The sequence below is a fragment of the Lissotriton vulgaris genome, chromosome 3_1, assembly GCF_964263255.1.
Source record: "Lissotriton vulgaris chromosome 3_1, aLisVul1.2, whole genome shotgun sequence".
NCBI classification, from domain to species: domain Eukaryota; kingdom Metazoa; phylum Chordata; class Amphibia; order Caudata; family Salamandridae; genus Lissotriton; species Lissotriton vulgaris.
Window position 1 is genome coordinate 2,105,876,483 of NC_141689.1, and position 18,598 is coordinate 2,105,895,080.

The 18,598-nt window shown below is 49.4% G+C and overlaps 1 protein-coding gene across 11 annotated transcripts in view; it reads left to right on the plus strand.

Annotated features, from left to right (window-relative positions):
• Window positions 1-18,598, plus strand: part of FRYL (FRY like transcription coactivator) — a 2,483,143-nt gene that overhangs the window by 1,731,255 nt on the left and 733,290 nt on the right. For 7 of the 11 annotated variants that reach the window (XM_086962669.1, XM_086962671.1, XM_086962662.1 and 4 more), the window contains one exon: window positions 8,239-8,443. In XM_086962669.1, the coding sequence (XP_086818795.1) occupies window positions 8,239-8,443 (205 nt within the window). The remainder of the gene's footprint in view (window positions 1-8,238; window positions 8,444-18,598) is intronic. The other 4 variants (XM_086962670.1, XM_086962663.1, XM_086962668.1 and 1 more) reach the window with 1 other exon arrangement.

The following is an 18,598-nucleotide window of genomic DNA, read 5'->3' on the forward strand; positions in this document are numbered from 1 at the left end:
GTTGGACTACGGTAACGCCTTCTATGCAGGAGCCACGGACAAACTCCTGAGACTGCTTCAATGCATCCAGAACACCTCTGCACGCCTCATCCTCAACATCCCCTGCTGCTCCCACATCACACCCCACCTAAGAGACCTACACTGGCTCCCCGTCAACAAGAGGATAACCTTCAAGCTCCTCACCCTTGCACACAAGGCACTCCTCAACACCGGACCAGCGTACCTCAAGACGACTCGGCTTCTACACCTCCAGCTCTGTTCCGCCGACCTCGCCCTCAACACAGTCCCGCTCATCCGAAGAGAGACCTCCGGTGGCAGATCGTTCTCCCACCTAACTGCCAAGACCTGGAACACCCTCTCCATCCACCTACGGCAGACCCAAGACCTGCTGACCTTTAGAAGACTCCTCAAGACTCGACCGAGTAAACAGATCCAAGTTGTGGGACCAACTCCTTAGCATTGGAATAGACCCAAATATTGTGTACTTCTTAGCAGACCTTCATAGGGACCTTACAGCAACGGTACGTTATGATAGAAAGGGGAACTGCACGGGAAAAATCAGCATTACCAATGGTGTAAGGCAGGGATGCATCCTTGCTCCCCTGCTCTTTACACTATATATAAACGATTTGGGTGGAGTTTTGGGTGCAGCGTGTAAGGACATCCAGAGGGCAGGGAAATATCTATTGCCCGCATTACTCTATGCGGATGACGCCGCTCTCCTAGCCAGAACTGCAGTGGGTCTTCAAAGCCTGTTGAACTCTTTTTATGTTTTTATGATAAATCTTGACTTAAGTATTAACTTCGGTAAATCCCACGTTATGGTGGTTTGCCATAAAGCGAAGGCTAAAACAAATGTGATGACATTGTACTGTAATGGACACAAGCTGACAAGAGTTCCCAGATTTCCCTACTTGGGGGTTGTTTTTGATGATTGTTCTACGTGGCACCCTCAAATGCTGGAGAAAAAAAAAGTCCTGGCACGCTCTATTTCTGCGGTGCTGGGCTTCTCACGTAAATTAGGGGTGAAGCCCATTGAGGCTGTTTTAAAAGTATATGCTGCTAAATGTATTGCCATCGCTATGTACGGCGCAGACCTGTGGGGCTTTAGGCCAGTTAAATCGCTCCAGGTAACGGAAGATAACTTCCTAAAAACGATTCTTTCCCTCCCAAGATCCACGGCCAGCTTCATAGTCCATCAGGAATGCGGCGTGGACTATTTGGAGGATCGAATCGCCATGGCCCCCCTTTTAAAATGGATATCAGTCTGGCTTAATCTAGATCTTGAAGTGAACCATGAAATTTTAAAGGACTGCCTAATGCTAGATCACTGGGATAAGATCCCTTGGTTGAAATATGTACAACAAATGTGTGTAAAGTTGGGTCGGCCTGAATTGTTCAACAAACCATCTAGTCTGGTGATCTGAAATGGGTTAAAAATACTTTTTTGTTGAACAGAGGAATGGACAGAGAAGGCAGGGAGTTGTTAAAGCCCTCTGCCAGGACCCATCAATTGATTGTTTCCCCTGGCCATGATCTGGAACTCTACCTAAAGGTCGTTAACAACTCAAATCACAGGTATCTTTTAACCAAGTTCCGATTGAATAAAATTAATTTATTAATTTCTGGCCGCCCTGGCTGGACCAGGGGATTGGATCTAGATCTGTGCAAATGTGACGGTTGTTCGATCATGGATACTGTCCACTTTTTGTTTTTCTGCGATTACTTTAAAGACATCGGGAAAAAGTTCATTATACCCCTGTTAAAAGGGAAAGGATTTAGGCAAGTCAAGCCAGCTTTACTGTATCTTCAACTATTAGCAGAAATATGGGAAATTTATAATGTGGCTACATTTTTAACCATAGCGGTGAGACTCAGCAAAAAGATCAATTGGTCCTAGATGATTCATCATAAATATCGACCATTGTAACTTGAATCAAGTTTTTTAAATTCACAATTTCTTATGTTGACTTTTTTAATTATTGATTGTCGTATACATTGTTGTTTTTAAATTTTTCCACCATGTGCTGCATATCTTAATGGGTACTCCCTCCCTTTTTATGCTGTATTTTATCATTGTCATGCTGCCTGGTGACTTGTGGACCATTTTCATATGTTTGTGTACTTTTATGGTTTTTGTAAACTGAACCGAATAAAGTATTTCTCGACTTGACTTGATTCCTCAAGACATGGCTTTTCGAGCAGTAGCAGCATTCCCCACCCCCAGTGCCTCGAGACCCTCACGGGTAAGTTGTGCACTCTACAAATGATATGATTATTTGATTGATCACATCTTTGTCAACTCCTTGCAAAGCAGAGCCCATACTATAAAAGCAAACTTTGACTCTATTAAATATTCAAAATGTGTGATTCCTATCCAGCTATAATGAGTACTTGTAGATTGCCTATATGGGTCCAATGGTGATAGAAGCATTCCATAAAGAGAACAAAAGCTCCAAACGGGCAATTTCCAGTTATACATTGGTATCAAAAAGACATGCTTTTCTCAATATTAGTTTATTTTTTATTTTTAAAGCAGAAAGTTTGTACCACCACTCAGGTCGAAGAGTGATTTCCTACCTTAGCTGGTGCATCAGAATTTGGGAACAACGAAAAGGTTTTATTTACATAATATTGGAAAAAGAAAGCCAATGGGTCTCTGCAATCTGAGAGCTATTGGCGTTCAATGTCTTCTAGCCATGTGCTTTGGGCTGGAGCAGATGTGTGTATTGTGGAGTGCAATTAATTGGGTTGGATTGGAAGTGTATGTTGTGGCATTGTGTTGCATGGACTTGTGCAGTGGCTTATCCGCTAAGGCAGATGAGCGTTGCCCCACTGCGCAGAAATAAAATGACTATAACGTATCGTTATTGTCATTTATTTTTCCTTTTTCCTTTTGCATGTAGTCAGCGGCCTGTGTGCTGTGTGGGGCGGTGCTGACCAGAGAAGAGGAGGAGTGGTTTGCATTCCTAAAAAGCACATGAACTGTTGCCGCCTCACCACCCCGTCCGGTAGCAGCCGCAACTGGAATTGTGTGGTGTTGAGTAGTGTAATGGAATTATGTGGTATGGTGTGCAGTGGAAATCTGTGGATTGTAATTGTTTTATTGGGTGTAATGGAATTATGTGGAGTGGTATTATGTCATGGAGTGTAATAATGTGGAGTGGTATTATGTGTTGTGGAATGGCATGTAGTGGAGTAGAATTATGCAGTGTGGTGTTGAATGTTGTCTCTTCGGTGGCACAAACGGCACTGGGTGCTAAAAGTTTGTTGATGCTACTTGTTGCAGGTCTACTGCCTCCTGGCAGCATGACGGCGCTGTTCAGCATGAAGCATGCTATGGTGCATCATCTCCTGGGGTGGTGCTGGGCACTCCTCACTGGATTAGGGGGATGCAAGTTCTGCTAGCTCCCCGCACTAGATGCTCCTCACTCTCAAAACACCAGTGCGTTTTACATAGACCCGGTCAAGCTCACATCAATCTCTCAGGCTGGGAGGAGTAATTTACAAAGAACATTTTTATTGTTGCAGCAGCATCTGAAGCACAAGGGGCTGTTCCTGAAACAGTGTCATGCGAGGTTTCGGATGTTAAATAGTGTGTTAACATGTTGTATCATGACCCTTTTGAAAAAACTAGGTGAAAGACGAAGGACATTAGGTATTACGTTATTTAATTGTCATTTCCATACTTCAGCCATTTGAATAGCTGCATAGTACCCTCAAAATCTGGCATCTGTTAATTCACCCATAATAACCATTTGCTACTCAAATTATAATTCACATACTATTTCCCAGCGTCTTCCCTCCCGTTGTTTATATACCCCCGCCGCCCAAAACCAGAAAGAAACTATTACAACCATTTAGAACAGGCAGGCCAAAGTTGTCAACAGTCCCCCTCTCCCTTCCCCCCCCCCCCCAAAAAAAACACAAAGCTTTTTTTATATTAATAATTTTTGTAATGTTTGTTCACTTAAACATAATATCATCTTAATTATAGACAAGGTAACAAAAATGCTTATAGCACTTTTTTTGGTATAACTTTGCAGGATGAGGCACACAAGCCACACTACTCTACAACATAGCTTAATCACATTAGCAAAGCCAATAGCTCTGGCTAAGCACTTTTGAGGTCCCAAAGGCGAGACCTGTTGGCTTTGCGCAGAACCAGTGTAAGACTAATTCTCTCAGCAGTCCAGTGCCTGGCGGCAGATGGCCACGTGAACCGACCCCAGCACTACTATTGATTTATGGGGACTCCTGCTTGCCCAGGGAGCAGATACTTTGACAGAGACAGGCATTCACTAATGTGCTTGTGCAATGTAACTGGTGCTCATTCGTGCCAAGTATCAAGCATCACACGTTAGACTAACGCATTCATGTGTGGTACTCCGCATTACCGCACTGAAATGCATTAGGACAGGCTCGCTAACAAATAGATCTGCATTAGGAATCAGAGTGAACACCGTAGAGTCTGGAGTCAACAGGAGTCTGCATTTGTGTTATTATATTAACACACACAGATACTTACTTGGACAGAGGTCGCAGATGAGAGAGTCCGTTCGGACACTAAGAATGTGGCAGCAGGTGGAGCTCCATAATTGCAGGCTGCAAGTCTCTTCTGCAAGGCTGGCTGCAGCAGGCAGGCTCAGGCTGTGAGCCACAGCACGCCGTAGCATTTCAGGATTGGCGCCGGGCCCGCCTCCAGTGATAATTGTCCCAACAGAGACTTTCCTGACACCTGTTGAATTTAGGAAGACCTGGAGTGTTCACTAGCTGTCCCACGTCGGAAGCCGTGAACCAGGGGGTCAGTGTCCCGTCGGAGCACCAACAAGCCTTGGCAGCAGCAACAGACATGGAAAATGATGAAGGAGCAACGCTGGGACCAGCATGGTCCAAGGTGCTCACAAAGTGCAGGAGAGTCAGAGAAGGCCCAGAGCAAGCAGGGGAGGCCACTGAAGCAAAAGAAGACCCTTGCGAGGACCTACAGGTCAAAGGCACAATAATCGCAAGAAGGCCTCTAGCAGCTCACCAAAGATGCCGGCCCTCGGGACAGAAGATGCAGTGAGGACCAATATCTTGACAGGAAGAGATGCTGGAGCTTCTTGCAACCTGACGATCTCTGGAGTGCAGAGCCAACAAGCCTTGGCAACGGCGGTGCACAGAGGTTCAGTCCCAGCGGTTCTGACGAGGGATACTGGCCTCAAAATTGCAGCAAGGACAATTCAGGCCTTCGAGTGAGTTGCAAAACCATTACCTGTGTTGCTGAGCAGTTCGAAGTCTGTTGGACATCCGGTGCAGCAGACCGGTCAGCTTTGTTGTGGTGCCTTAAGATGCAGGGGACTGACTCCTTCACTCCAAGTGAAGATTACTTCGGGTGTCCTTGATGCCCACAGGTCTGTGGAAGATCTGGTTGAAGCACAGATACAGACGACGAAGACTTGCAGACTAGCGAGACCAGGAGCAGCACGAGTCTTCCGTGATGGTCTCAGTTCCCGGTGCAGTCCAAGTGTCCAGACAGAGTGACGTGGTTTCAGGCTTGAGTCCTGTCCCACGACGAATCTGAGGACCTTAAGAAAGGGGTTAGGAAGACTCACAGGTTCGTTCCAGAGGAGCAGCTGGACAGAGGAGAGTATACTCCCAGGTCCTTTGGCCAATTTCGCACCAGAGCAGGATCTTAAGGCTCCCAGAACTGGTTCGAACTAGAGTATGCAAGGAGGACACCAAATGTGCCCTTCAAAGCCGTCTGGTGGCGCTGGCAAGCACCCTATCCCTGCTCAATTCACTGAAGTTTTATCTGGGAGGTGGTCACACCTCCCTGTGACAGAAACTTATTGTTCAACCTTCCCCTGCTTGAGCCCCGCTCAGCAGCAGGTGGGTAGAATCGTGTCTGTGGTCAGCAGCAGCAATAAGTTTGTGGGCAGACCCTGGAAGGCTGTAATCGGGAGTACTGGTGGCTACCCGAAATCATACCTTCAACACCGGGAACTGTCTGGGTATGATTTCAACATGTTTGATACCAAAGATGCCCAGGTTCGGGACAGCCACTATATAGTTAGCCATCGCATAATGACCGATGGCCACTATATATATATATATCAAAATGGCTGACCGCATATACAAAGCCTGGATTATCGACTCCGGGGTTTGTAGGGGGTGTCCTGCTCTTGCAGGGCATCTTCACACTTATAACCTAGCACCCTGCCTTCAGGATTGAAAGGCCTGCCTTAGAAGTGACTTACAAGTGTTAAGTGCAGTGACCTCATATGTAAGGAAACCTATGTCTGTTGTAAGTGGTGCTCGCACTAGCTTACGCAAGCTGCCAAGGTAGGTCTGTAGTCGCAGTTTGAGTGGTCTCTCAAGGGTAGCATAATACACACTGAAGCCCATGGTGTACCTATGCCCTTGGTACCTTAGTACCATATACCGTGGACGTACATGGGTACAACAGTAGCCAATTGTGGATGTACCAAAGTGTTTACTATGTCAAATTTAGGATGCAAGCACAGTGGCTTGGATCCAAATTAGCAGGATCCCAGCCAAACTAGTCAAAAAAGCATACTGACAACAGCAAAAAGTGGGGGTAACCATGAAAGCAGATCCTATTTTTCTACAGCAACAAATATTGGTCCTCTTTCTGTTTCCCTCTCTCAAGTTCTACTTTTTATTTGACCCTTGCCAGCAAGTCTCTGCTCTGGGCACTCTCAAGTTGTACCTTTCGGCCCTGTCTGCCTTCTTCAGGCTTAAAACCCAACCCTCTTTATTTAAATCCCCTATTGTAAATATATAGCTTAAGGGCGTGTACATCTGTTCCAACCTGCCTCTTTCATTATGCCTCAATGGAACCTCAATTTTGTTCTCAACTTCCTGATGTGTGCTCCGGTCAAACCTCTGCTCACGTGCCCCTACTTGCTGCTTACCATCAAAACAACCTTTTTGGTTCAGTAACATCTGCCAGGAGGGTGAGTGAATTGCAGGCTTTATTATCTAAGTCTCTTTACCTGACCATCTTCCCTAATAAGTTAGTGCTTTGCACTTGGACCTTTTTCTTACCAAAAGTTGTAACACCATGCTACGTGGGGCATTCTGTCACCCTGCCCACTTTCAACTCTGCTCCGCATCCCTCTAAAGAAGGGGAGCAACATTACCTTGTTAACCCAAAAACAATGTTGTGATTCTATCGTGACCACACAAAAGATTTCAGGGTGGATGACAGACTCTAGTGGGGTACGTGAGAGCGAAGAAAGGTTGTGTGGTGCAGAACGCTATCTCACAATGGTTAGTTGCCTCATTAAAATTTGCTGCCTCCTAAAGTCTTTAGGGCTCACTGCACCAGAGCCATGGCTGTTACCGCGGTGTTGCAACGCGGCGTTCTAGTCCTCTACATTTGTAAGGCAGCAACGTGGGCATCCCGGCGCAGGTTTACCAGCATTACTGCCTGGACAGTCAAGTCCGCAGGGATGACCTTTTAGGCTGCTCTGTCCTCCGAGACTTCCTGATCTAAAGTTGTCTGCAGTGCCTCCTCTGGGGATGGTATTCATTGGCTATCTATTCAAAGGTAAGGAATTTGGCTGGATGTCTCTATCAGATGGGCAGGTTACCTACCTTTCCTTCGATAATGCCATATCAGGTAGAGACATGATGCAGCCAAAGATTCCTTGCTGACCCACCCTTCCTCCCTGCACTGTGGACCAGTTTCTAGGGTCAGGGCTGATCCCTTTCAGGGCCCTAGTTGTTCAGAAACACACCAGTGTCAGTGCACTTATTGGCTCTGCACTTCTTGCGTGGAAAGTCATGAAAAGTAAGTGACGTCAGCATGCCGAGGTGGTGCCTATATAGGTGACGCAGACATCACAACTGCATAGACGCAGACAACATCACGCAGAGCCTTTCACCACCACTTACTAGTTTGCAAGACCATTGCTCGAAGAAAAATCTTCCAGATCCAGTCTTGACGCCTGAGATATTCAATGTTAAGGAATCTGCGGGTAGATCATGTCTCTACGACTCTACCGAAGGTAAGTAATTTGTCCATTAGTGGCACAGAGTTAATTATGGGTATATCTGATGCTACATCATATTTATGAAGCCAAATTGTGGAAACAGTTCTCTAGTACCCTTTTAGCAACAGTGGACTTGTTGAAATCAATAACAACAAAGTGTTTCTTTGTCACATCAGGTGTCATATTTGTAAACTTCTACTTTTTGCTCTTTGTTATTTATTTTCTCTAATTCTTTTAGCAGGTGTTATTGATTTTATACCAGAATACCAGCCCTCCCCCATGACCGACTCCGGTCTCAGCTCAAGTTCTACCTCTTCTAGCATAAGTTTAGGAAATACCAGCGCTACCGTTCCTCATCTACACACCACCACCCTTGATGATGTGGATCTGTCAGTGGAGAAGGATGAAAAAGTGAAAACCCTAATGGAATTTATTACCTCACGGTAAAGTTTTTTAAGATCTTTTGTTTATTAACTGTCAGTTCTTCCTTTGCGTTATCTCTTTAAATTTAAAGATTATACTAAACTTTCAAGATAAAAAAAAATATAGTACATTTATTGTTGATACAAGGTGGCTACCATTAGTTTAAATGTAACACTCTTATTGGGCTGGGTGCTGGTGTAAATCTTTAAAATGATGACTTGATTGTGATACGGGGCTACATCAGATATAATAACCTGGCAGTGAAGTCCTGCTACTTAACTGAATCTCTCCTACCTCCCATGATTAATCTCTATTTTCTTACATTCAGGGTGCATTTGTCACTGAAGTTTTTCCTCATTTTGCTTTTTGAATGTATAATCACTCATTGACATTGGGTCATTAGACATTTAATTCCAGTGGTTGAAAACCTACTTCTTACAAAGAGTTTGGTCATTTACTTAAAACTTAAACTTCGATAAAATTAATTGATATTCCTTAAAAGCAAAACCTTAAGCTCCACTTGCAGTCTTCATTTCCTCCTTGCTTAAAGAGTGTTCTTGAATTCTTGGCAGCTACACTTTTTATAGCTCAACTTCTAAGACCACAATAGCAAGAAGTTTAAAAGTGCCTGTTTCTATAAGACCATATCTGCAGGCACTGGATATCTGAGTAACGAGTCAAGTCCTCACTCTTCACTACATTGATGGGATGGATAAAAGTGCTTTTTTCATTGATTTCCAAGATTACAAGCAATATGATTCATAATCTCAGCCCAATATTTATTCAACCACATCAGTATCACAGGAGAATTGTGGGGAATTCCCCTTTTGGCATACATTCAATCTTAGGCTGAAAGCCTCTATGAAATGTGATTATCTTGGGGAAAATCGGTCAACAAAGAGACTGTCGTTTTAAAAATACAACAAATAAAGGTTCTGAAAATATACCTTTTAAACCTTTTAAATGTTTACAGGTACACTCGTTGTATGACTAGAGTACTAAGATTTCCTCTTTCCCCAGCAGTTAAAGAAGAGCATCAAAATGCATATGTTGATGTGGTTTCCTTTTCAAACTAAATATTGTCCTTTACACTCTTTGCACCTGCTTGTTTGTCCTGTACCTCTTGTAAACTGTCCTGCAACCTTGATACCTCACAATGCTTCTTTTTCCTATGTACAAATTTTAGACTTTTTGTAATATTTTCTAATGTGTATAGTTTTCTTTTTACTATATGTAGTTCTGAGCTTTCTCCAGAAGTTTCATTTGGCAGTGCGTATGAACTTCTACTTAAAAACTATTGTTGTCATATCCTCTGGTAGGTTAAGTGCCTTATCTGATAGACTTCTAGCTGCAGATTCCTTCCCTTACAGTTAGCCCCAGTCGTCAGACTGGATCTAGAATTTTTTTGTGAGTAGTACCCATGCACGCCGGTATGTGGCATTGTTTGGCTTCGCGTGGCATTGTTGCCTGATCCGGAAGTGATATGAGTGGTGCCTATAAAGATGCAATCTCAGCACGCTGACGTCTATTCTTTTCCATTCCAGCTAGTGCAGTTCCGGAGAGAGCTACCCCCTGTCAGTTTTTGACTGAGCCTTTTTCGTCTTTTATGAAAGTCTTTTTTGAGTTCTTCCAGTGTGACAGGGATGTCAATTAGGGTGGCCGGCTTCAAGGCTTGAGGCGCCAGTCATCAACAGATGTTGGTGGTGGACATGCACCTTATTTACCTATGTTTCTTGGAATGCGACCACAACATGGAGACCTGTACCAGTTGCCACGCCATGTACCCCAAAGCTTCGAGTGAGAGGTCCTTCAAGCTCCTTGCTACCTGCGTGTGACGCTGCAACAGTCTTAATCCTGGTCTTCAGGAAGATACCGGGATCTGTTGCAGAGGCCAAGATTCTTGTCGCATTTTGAAGTCTTTTGGCCAATCGGGTAAGTCCCACAAAAATAACAAGAAGTCGAAGTGGTCTTTGATTTCATCTCATCTGTTGCGGTCATTAGATGAGACTTGTGAGTGTCATCATTCTAGGCTGGACTCCACTTTTGAGCCTGCATCTAGGCTGGCTGTGCATCTCCCAGAATTTCCCAGAGCCAGAGAAACCCCTGCACAACTTCAGGAGTTTTATGAGGCCATGTGCTTCATATTTGATTGGGCAGCTCCTGCCAGAGTGCCTTTAATCCTGCTGGTTCAGGAGGGGCCCCTGCTGTTTCCACATCTGCGGTTCTGTCCTGGACACCAGCTTCACGCCGATGCCTTCGCCAGCTTCATCCCCATTCTAATCCCCGACATGGTTGGAGAGGTGTCGTTCGACGCCGACCTGAGACAAGCCTGAGTCCTATTCCTGTGGGCTGGGGAGGATTTGTAGGGCTCACTAGACCCTGAAGAATACTAGCCATTAGATCACAACATCGGCAGGTTTGGGGACTTGACAAATGCCAGCGGACTGGGGACTTCTCCAGATACAGAGGTGGGAGTGTCATTTGCTATGGTGGTGTGAAAGGCCGAGGTCCTAGACCAGGGGTCTTCAATCTGTGGGGCGCGACCCCCGGGGGAGGGAGGGGTGAAGACATACAAAGGGGGTCGCGCATTCCCGGTCGCACTCCAGGATGGAACTGCCTGGATCCGGAATCCAAAATGTTTGCTCTTCGTTTTGGATTCAGAATAGTGCATCTCAATGGGCTCTCTGATTGGAGGACATCGTAAAAAAATACATCATCCACGACTGTCCTCCAATCAGAGAGACTGCAGGATAAACATCATGAAATGCCGGGCCGGGAACTGGGGCCAGAAATATGCAACTGTGGAATGCTCTGAAGTCCTTCAATATTATTCTGTCCTCGCTTCCTTGCACTCCGTTCTGTTGCCTTTCCTGGTCTTCCTTGTTGCCACTGCTGCTGTGTTTTTTTTAGCTCGTGTCCTTTTCATGCTACTTGGAAATATGGGCATTCTGTTTGTGGGAATACGGTCACATTGTCTTTATAAAAAGTTGCCCAAGTCTAGTGCCTTTACCCCCTTCTATCTGGTCAAACACATTTCCCCCAGAGTCTTATCTACATTTCATTGCTATAAACACATGGAACATGGCTGCAGTTAGTCTAAATGTGTATGAAGTAAATGCAGCCCTCGATTTAGGTGACCTGGCTATTTCATATAATTTTTGTTTAATTTTCTGTGTATTTCGGTGGAAGGTTAACGCTAGCCTGCATTGCGACCTAGTTCTTGGCAACAACCCAAACTGGTGGATTGTTGTGCTCCTCTTTTAGAAAGGTAATGGCGACTTTCTCTTCAAAAGAAGGTAGAGATAACTACAGACCAAAAAACATGTTGGTGTACTGTAAGGGTTATTAGGGGTAAAGAGTTGTATTGTGAGCCTGGCTTCCTAATATGAACTAAAATCTGTGTCAGGAGATATACTTGGCTTTTGGAGACCAGAAACTAGCCGAGTCATCATTTTTTTCCTTTGTTGCTCACGTACATCTTAATACAAAAAAAAAACGTATTCTTCATTAAATATCAATTTTGGTCTTTATGGCTTGAGTGCTTTTGAAAGAGCTTAGACGGTAGACAACTGGCCAAAATGATGTATCATGTACTATTCTTAATCCTTTATGGGCTTCCGGAGTAGCGTGCTTCAACACCCCATCAGGGGTAACAAGCGCTATATCAATACAAACCTTTTTTCCTCCTCTATCCTTCTGCTATCATTCCAAATCCAAATAACTGACTAACCTATCCACCACTTAAAATGTACTTGCATGTTTCAGTATACTAATTTAATACTAATCCTCTATGGGTCCCGGAGTAGCGTGCTACTTGCTGAAAAAGCGCTTTGACGCCTCGTCAAGGGTAGTAAGCGCTATATAAATGCAATTACAATACAATACTTCTTCGTGCCGGCCTTTGCAATCCTCTCTAAGCTGTTTCCATGTTGCCAAGGAAACCCAAACTTCGTAGAACTTGTAAGTTAGCTGCCTCATCCACCATGCCCTGGCTTTTCACCCCTCAGACATACACACACACTCATTCTTATCTATAAGAATTTTCCTGCCTGAAACTGTTTCCCACAATACTTTCTTCTTCCTTGAAGATTCTCTCATTTCAGTTTTTTTGATTAAGTAGAATATGACGTAGGCCAGGCAAAAAGGGCTGTATCTGAAAGAAACACGTTAGTGTTAGATTCCTTACCTTAGAATATCCCCAGGCGTCAGTCTGGATCCGGAAACTTTTGCGTAGCAGTACCCCTGCGCGTCGGTAGGCGTCGTCTGCAGGCGTCCCCTGCGGCTCCGCGTCCGTCGTCGGCGTCGTGCGCCGTGATGACGTCGCTGGAGTACATAGACGCCGCCTCCGCGCGCTGACGTCAGTTCTTCTTTTTTCCGCGCCAGTGGACGCAGATCTGAAGAGCAGTACTCCGGTCTTTGACCAAGTTTTTTTTCGATTGTCTTTTTCTACTATTGTGCCTGATAGGATGCCAGGATTTAAGAATTGCGATGGCTGTGAGCGCACGATGTCGGTCACAGACCATCACCGCCTCTGCCTCCGGTGTCTGGGCCCCGACCACGACGTGGAATCCTGCGTCGACTGCCGGGCCCTTACCAACAAGGCTAGACGGGAGCGGTCCCGCAAGCTGCTGGAGCTCCGGGTGTCGGCCCCACGTCGGGACCGGGAGCGGTCCCGGTCCGGCCGGAGGTCGAGAGAGCGTTCGAGGGAGCGGTCGCGGAGCCGCGCCGGGCGCTCCGGAAGTCGACGCCACTCGTCATCCTCGTCAGGTAAGAAACACAAGAAGTCGGGGCGTCGTCATCGTACCCCCGACTCCCCCCGACGCTCGCGCGATGCGGCCGGGGGCTCGGGTGACCCCATCCCCGCGGCTCCGCGAGAGTCGCCGGCGCGGCCTGCCTCATACCCTCCGGTCCCTGGGCATGGCGCGACGCCTGAGGAGATCGAGGCGTTCCTCATGGCCATGAGGGCGCTCGCTTCTCCGACGGGGCCTACGGCGCCTTCGGGCCCAGTGCTACCGTCTGGGGGCCCTGGCGGTTCGGGTGTCCCTGCCTCGGCGCCGCCGACGGCTCCGACCCCGGCGCCGCAGGGGCCTTCGGGATCGGCGCCGGCTGGTCTTCCGGCCTCCCCGGCGCCGTTGCCATCGGGGTTACCCCCGACGCCGCCCCCGCGCGGCGCCGGTTCTCCGCTGCCGGTTCCGGCCGGCGGTGGGGTTCCGGCGCCGGCTCCGGGCGGCGCCGTCCCCTTACCTTCTCCGACGCCGGACGCGGCGCCGGACGGGCGTCGATCGACGCCGGTCCCGGCGCCGATGGGGCCCATGAACCCCGAGGAGCCGGTCTTCATCATTGACTCCGAATACGGAGAGGATGAGGAGTACGGTGAAGGTTGGGAGGGGTCCGAGGACCCTCTGGCTCGCGAGTGCCAGTATGACCCGGACTGGACAGGTGACTTGGGGGATGCCAGTGGTTTGGACGACTCCCCTAACCCTGGTTTGATCTCTCCTCCAACCGTGGCATCGGTGGAGGGAGCTGCCTATTCTGTGGTGCTGATGAGGGCTGCCAAGGCCTTAAACCTTGAGCTCCCCGTCGCGGCCGTGAGGCCTAACATCCTCACCGAGGTCTTCAAACCGCAGTCATGCCCTTTGGAGCCTCTGCTGCCGTTTAATGAAGCCTTGTCTGACGTTCTGTTGGGCACGTGGTCCAGGCCCGCTTCAGGTGCGCCTGTTGATCGGAACGTGGCCAGGCGCCACCGTCCTTGTCCGGACGACCCCAAGTACCTGTCTACCCACCCCACTCCTGAGAGTCTGGTGATCCAGGCCTCGACCTCCCAGTCCGCATTCCCGTCGGCCCCGCCCGACCGGGAATCCAAGAGGTATGACCAGTTTGGCAAAAAGGTCTTCTCGTCCATTAGTTTGGGCCTGCGGTCTTGCAACACCGCCTGCCTCTTGGGCCGCTACACCCACTCTGTGTGGGATACGGTCGCGGAGCTGCTGCCAGAATGCCCCATGGAGGTGCGGGCAAAGCTCGGTCAAGCTGTAGCTGAGGGCCGGGATGCAGCGAAATATTCCATTCGGTGTGGTCTTGATACGACCGACTCGCTGGGCAGGGCTATGTCTACGACGGTGGCGATTCGTCGTCACGCCTGGCTGAGATCCGCCAATTTTTCGGCTGATGTCCAAAATACACTGATGGACATGCCGTTTGATGGCTGTCACCTGTTCGGTGACAAAGCGGACCACGCGCTGGAACGCTTTAAGGACTCCAGGGTCACGGCCAAGTCCTTGGGTCTCTCGACCCAGCGTCAGCAACCGGGTTCGTTTCGTCCCTTTCGTGGCCAAGGAAGGGGCGCCCCCACACGTGCTGCCAGCCACGCGCCGCAACAATCCTTCCAACGCGGTGGCGGCCGTGGAAACCGCCGTGGTGGCGGTCGGGGACAACGGCGGGGTCAGACCACACCTTCCCCCGCAGCATCTACCCCAAAATCCTCCTAGTCCGTGCTTTCGGCCCCATGTGACGCCAGTGGGTGGCAGGGTTCGCCATCACCACGCTCACTGGCGCACGATCACTTCGGACAGGTGGGTGCTGCAAATTGTCCGAAGGGGCTACTCCCTCCCCTTCGAGACCTCTCCTCCAGCCATGCCACCGCAGAACCACCGTGTGTCGGGGGACCACTTGACACTTCTGCAGGGGGAAGTTACGGCCCTCTTGGCCAAGGGGGCCATCGAGCGCGTTCCTGGGCCAGAAGTAGGGCGTGGTTGTTATTCCCACTACTTTCTGGTGCCCAAGAAGGACAAGGGGGGCCTACGTCCTATCTTGGATCTAAGGAACGTCAACGGCTTCCTCCGGAAGGAGAAGTTCAAGATGTTGACGTTAGCTCAGGTCTTGGCTGCTCTAGACCCGCAAGACTGGATGGTAGCGTTGGACTTGCAGGACGCCTATTTTCACATCCCCGTCCTGCCGGCCCACCGGCGTTACCTGCGGTTCACGGTAGGCCAGGAGCACTTTCAGTTTATCGTGCTCCCCTTCGGCCTTACCAGCGCCCCACGGGTGTTCACAAAGGTGATGGCGGTGGTCGCAGCCCATCTGCGCAGGTTGGGGGTTTCAGTCTTCCCCTACCTAGACGACTGGTTGTTGAAGGCGGGCTCGCCCCAGACAGTCGTCCACCACCTTCAGATGACGGCAGACCTCTTGCACGACCTGGGGTTCTCCATCAACGTGCCGAAATCACACCTGTGTCCCTCTCAAAAGCTCCTTTTCATCGGAGCGGTTCTGGACTCGGCGCAGTTTCGGGTTTATCCTCCGGAACGGCGGGTTCGGGATATTCAGGCTTTGATTCCCATCTTTCAGCCGCTATCCCGAGTCTCGGTCAGGTTGACGCTGCGGCTGCTGGGACTGATGGCTTCCTGCATCCTTCTGGTGCATCACGCCAGGTGGCGGATGCGGGCTCTGCAGTGGGACCTGAAGTTTCAGTGGGCCCAGCATCAGGGCAACTTGTCCGACCACGTCTTGATCTCGGAGGGCACTGCGAGACAACTGCAGTGGTGGCTTACGGACCGCGATTGGGTCAGGGGCAAGTCCCTCTCCCTTCCCCAACCGGAGCACGTTGTCGTGACGGACGCGTCCCTCCAGGGCTGGGGTGGCCACTTGGGAGAGGCAGAGATCAGAGGCATCTGGTCTCCGGCGGAGTCCCGGCTCCATATCAATCTGTTGGAGCTGCGGGCGATTCGTCTGGCACTGAAGGCATTCCTCCCCTTTGTCAACGGGAGTGTAGTGCAGGTGTTCACCGACAACACCACCGCCATGTGGTACTGCAACAAACAGGGCGGAGTGGGGTCGTGGACCCTTTGCCAGGAGGCTCTGCGCCTCTGGCAATGGCTGGAACGTCAGGGCGTGACTCTGACGGTTCAACACCTGGCGGGTTCTCTGAACGCCAGGGCGGACGAACTCAGCCGTCGGTGCTCGATGGATCACGAATGGCGTCTGAACTCGGACGTGGCGCAAGGCATCTTTCTGCAATGGGGAGAGCCTTGGTTAGATCTATTCGCCACAGAAGAGAACGCGCAATGTCATCAGTTCTGCGCGTTGGAGTTTCCAAGACGGCACTCGCACGGCGACGCCTTTCGGCGCGAGTGGAGTTGCGGTCTGTTATACGCCTTTCCGCCTATACCACTTCTGCCCAGAGTGCTGAAGAAGATCAGGCGCGACCGGGCCCAAGTTATCCTTGTGGCTCCGGACTGGGCTCGAAGGTACTGGTATCCCGAGCTACTCAGCATGTCAGTCGGTCCCCCGATCCGCCTGCCCCTTCAGGAGGACCTTCTGTCGCAGCAGCAGGGGACGGTCCTCCACCCGAACCTGTCCAGTCTCCACCTCCATGCTTGGAGATTGAGCGGCGGCAGTTGAGGCCATTTGACTTGCCTCCTGAAGTCTGTGATGTTATTCTGGCAGCCAGGCGTCCCTCCACTAAGTCGGTATACGCCTGTCGGTGGAACAGATTTGTGGCATGGTGCACAGCAAAGGCTGTGGATCCTCTTTCTGCCCCTCTTTCGGAGGTTCTTCTGTTTCTTCTTTCTCTTGCCCAGCAGGGCTCTGCTCTGGGCACTATCAAGGGCTACCTTTCTGCCCTTTCAGCCTTTTTGAGGCTTCCTGATCAGCCTTCTTTGTTCAAATCCCCGATTGTAACTCGATTCTTGAAAGGCATCACTCACATGTTTCCACCTGTTCCGTTTGTGATGCCTCAGTGGGATTTGAACCTGGTTCTAACTTTCCTGATGTGTGCTCCCTTTGAGCCCCTTCATTCTTGCCCTCTCCGTCTCCTAACTTTAAAGACGGCTTTCCTGGTTGCCATCACCTCTGCCAGGAGGGTGAGTGAGCTCCAGGCTCTTTCTGTCCAACCTCCTTTCCTGTCCATTCATCCTGACAAGGTGGTTCTGAGGACTAGACCTTCTTTCCTGCCCAAGGTTGTTTCGGCCTTTCACATCGGGCAGTCCATCACCCTCCCTTCCTTCTTCCCGCCTCCGCATCCTTCAAAGGATGAAGAGCGGCTCCATCGTCTGGACCCAAAACGTGCGCTTTCATTTTACATGGATCGCACACGCCAGTTCCGGGTGGATGACCAACTGTTTGTTGGCTACGTGGGTGCGAAGAAGGGACGGGCGGTTTGTAAACGAACCATCTCTCGATGGGTCGTCCTCTGCATCAAAGCGTGCTACTCTTTGGCTCGGAAGGAGCCTCCTGTTGGGCTGAGGGCCCATTCCACTCGGGCCACGGCGGCTACTACTGCCCTGGGCCGGGGAGTCCCCTTGCAGGACATTTGCCAGGCGGCTACGTGGGCCTCGCTGCACACCTTTGCGAGGCACTACTGCCTGGACAGTCAAGTCCGGAGGGATGGCTTCTTTGGCCGTTCTGTCCTCCAGGACTTTCTGGTGTAGTTTTGTATTGGTTCGCAGACCCACCACCGGGGTTGGTATTGCTGGGGTATGTATTCTAAGGTAAGGAATCTAACACTAACGTGTTTCTTTCAGATGAACAAGTTACTTACCTTCGGTAACGATATATCTGTAAGAAACATTAGTTAGTGTTAGATTCCTTACCGAACCCACCCATCCTCCCCGTTCTGCGAACTGATACCTAGGGTTAAGGTCATCCCTTTCAGGGCCCTAGTTTTTACATGGCACCAGTGTTGGTTCTCTCATGGCTCTGCGTCTCCTGGCGCGGAAAAGCTGTGTGCAAAGAACTGACGTCAGCGCGCGGAGGCGGCGTCTATGTACTCCAGCGACGTCATCACGGCGCACGACGCCGACGACGGACGCGGAGCCGCAGGGGACGCCTGCAGACGACGCCTACCGACGCGCAGGGGTACTGCTACGCAAAAGTTTCCGGATCCAGACTGACGCCTGGGGATATTCTAAGGTAAGGAATCTAACACTAACTAATGTTTCTTACAGATATATCGTTACCGAAGGTAAGTAACTTGTTCTTTAACCACATCGCTGCTGTGGTTATTTTTCCCCTGTGCTGGAAATTGCCATTTTGCTGGTGTCATGACTAGCTCAGCTCGTCATCAGCACAGCTCAACTGTGCCTCATGACGAGTGAGCTCGTCATGAGCATGGAAGGGGTTAATAAGGCATATGTATATTAGTCTCGGGCCTGTTTTGGTTGCTAAATTTCAAGGCCTCTCGT